The following is a 511-nucleotide window of genomic DNA, read 5'->3' as shown; positions in this document are numbered from 1 at the left end:
ATGATATCTGTTGAGAGCATACTTCAGTTCACAAGCATACCAAGTGAAGCTCCTGAATGGTCAAGCAGTGGAAAAATTGAGCTTGAAAACCTTCTTGTCCAATATAATCCTACACTCCCAATGGTCCTGAAAGGAATAACTTGCACCTTTCCTGGAGAAAAGAAAATCGGAGTTGTGGGAAGAACGGGGAGTGGGAAGTCCACTCTAATCCAAGCTCTCTTCAGGGTAGTTGAGCCTTCCGGAGGACGAGTTCTGATTGCTGGAGTAGATATTTCGAAGATAGGTTTGCAGGACTTAAGATCTAGGTTGAGCATAATTCCACAAGATCCAATGTTGTTCCAAGGAACTGTAAGGACTAATCCGGATCCTCTGGAACAGCATTCTGATCAAGAAATCCGGGAGCTAAAAATATCATATGTGTATGTATGCATGCAAACATACATACATACATACGTTTATGATAGATATATCAACAAATATATCTTTTGTGTTGACGCAGGTAAAGTTGTAG

The 511-nt window shown here is 40.7% G+C and overlaps 1 protein-coding gene across 1 annotated transcript; it reads left to right on the top strand.

Moving 5' to 3' along the window:
• On the top strand, positions 1-511 carry LOC112099189 (putative ABC transporter C family member 15). Its single transcript, XM_024186306.1, has 2 exons — positions 1-423; positions 500-511. The coding sequence occupies exons 1-2, from the start codon at positions 1-3 to the stop codon at positions 509-511; spliced, it is 435 nt and encodes a 144-aa protein (XP_024042074.1).

This window comes from Citrus clementina, unplaced genomic scaffold, assembly GCF_000493195.1.
Source record: "Citrus clementina cultivar Clemenules unplaced genomic scaffold, Citrus_clementina_v1.0 scaffold_4, whole genome shotgun sequence".
NCBI lineage: Eukaryota > Viridiplantae > Streptophyta > Magnoliopsida > Sapindales > Rutaceae > Citrus > Citrus x clementina.
Note: the sequence above shows the minus strand (reverse complement) of the source record. Positions and strands in the feature narration are given on the sequence as shown.

Coding starts and splice junctions, on each gene's coding strand:
- LOC112099189 (XM_024186306.1), top strand. CDS start 1: ATGATATCTGTTGAGAGCATACTTCAGTTCACAAGCATACCAAGTGAA.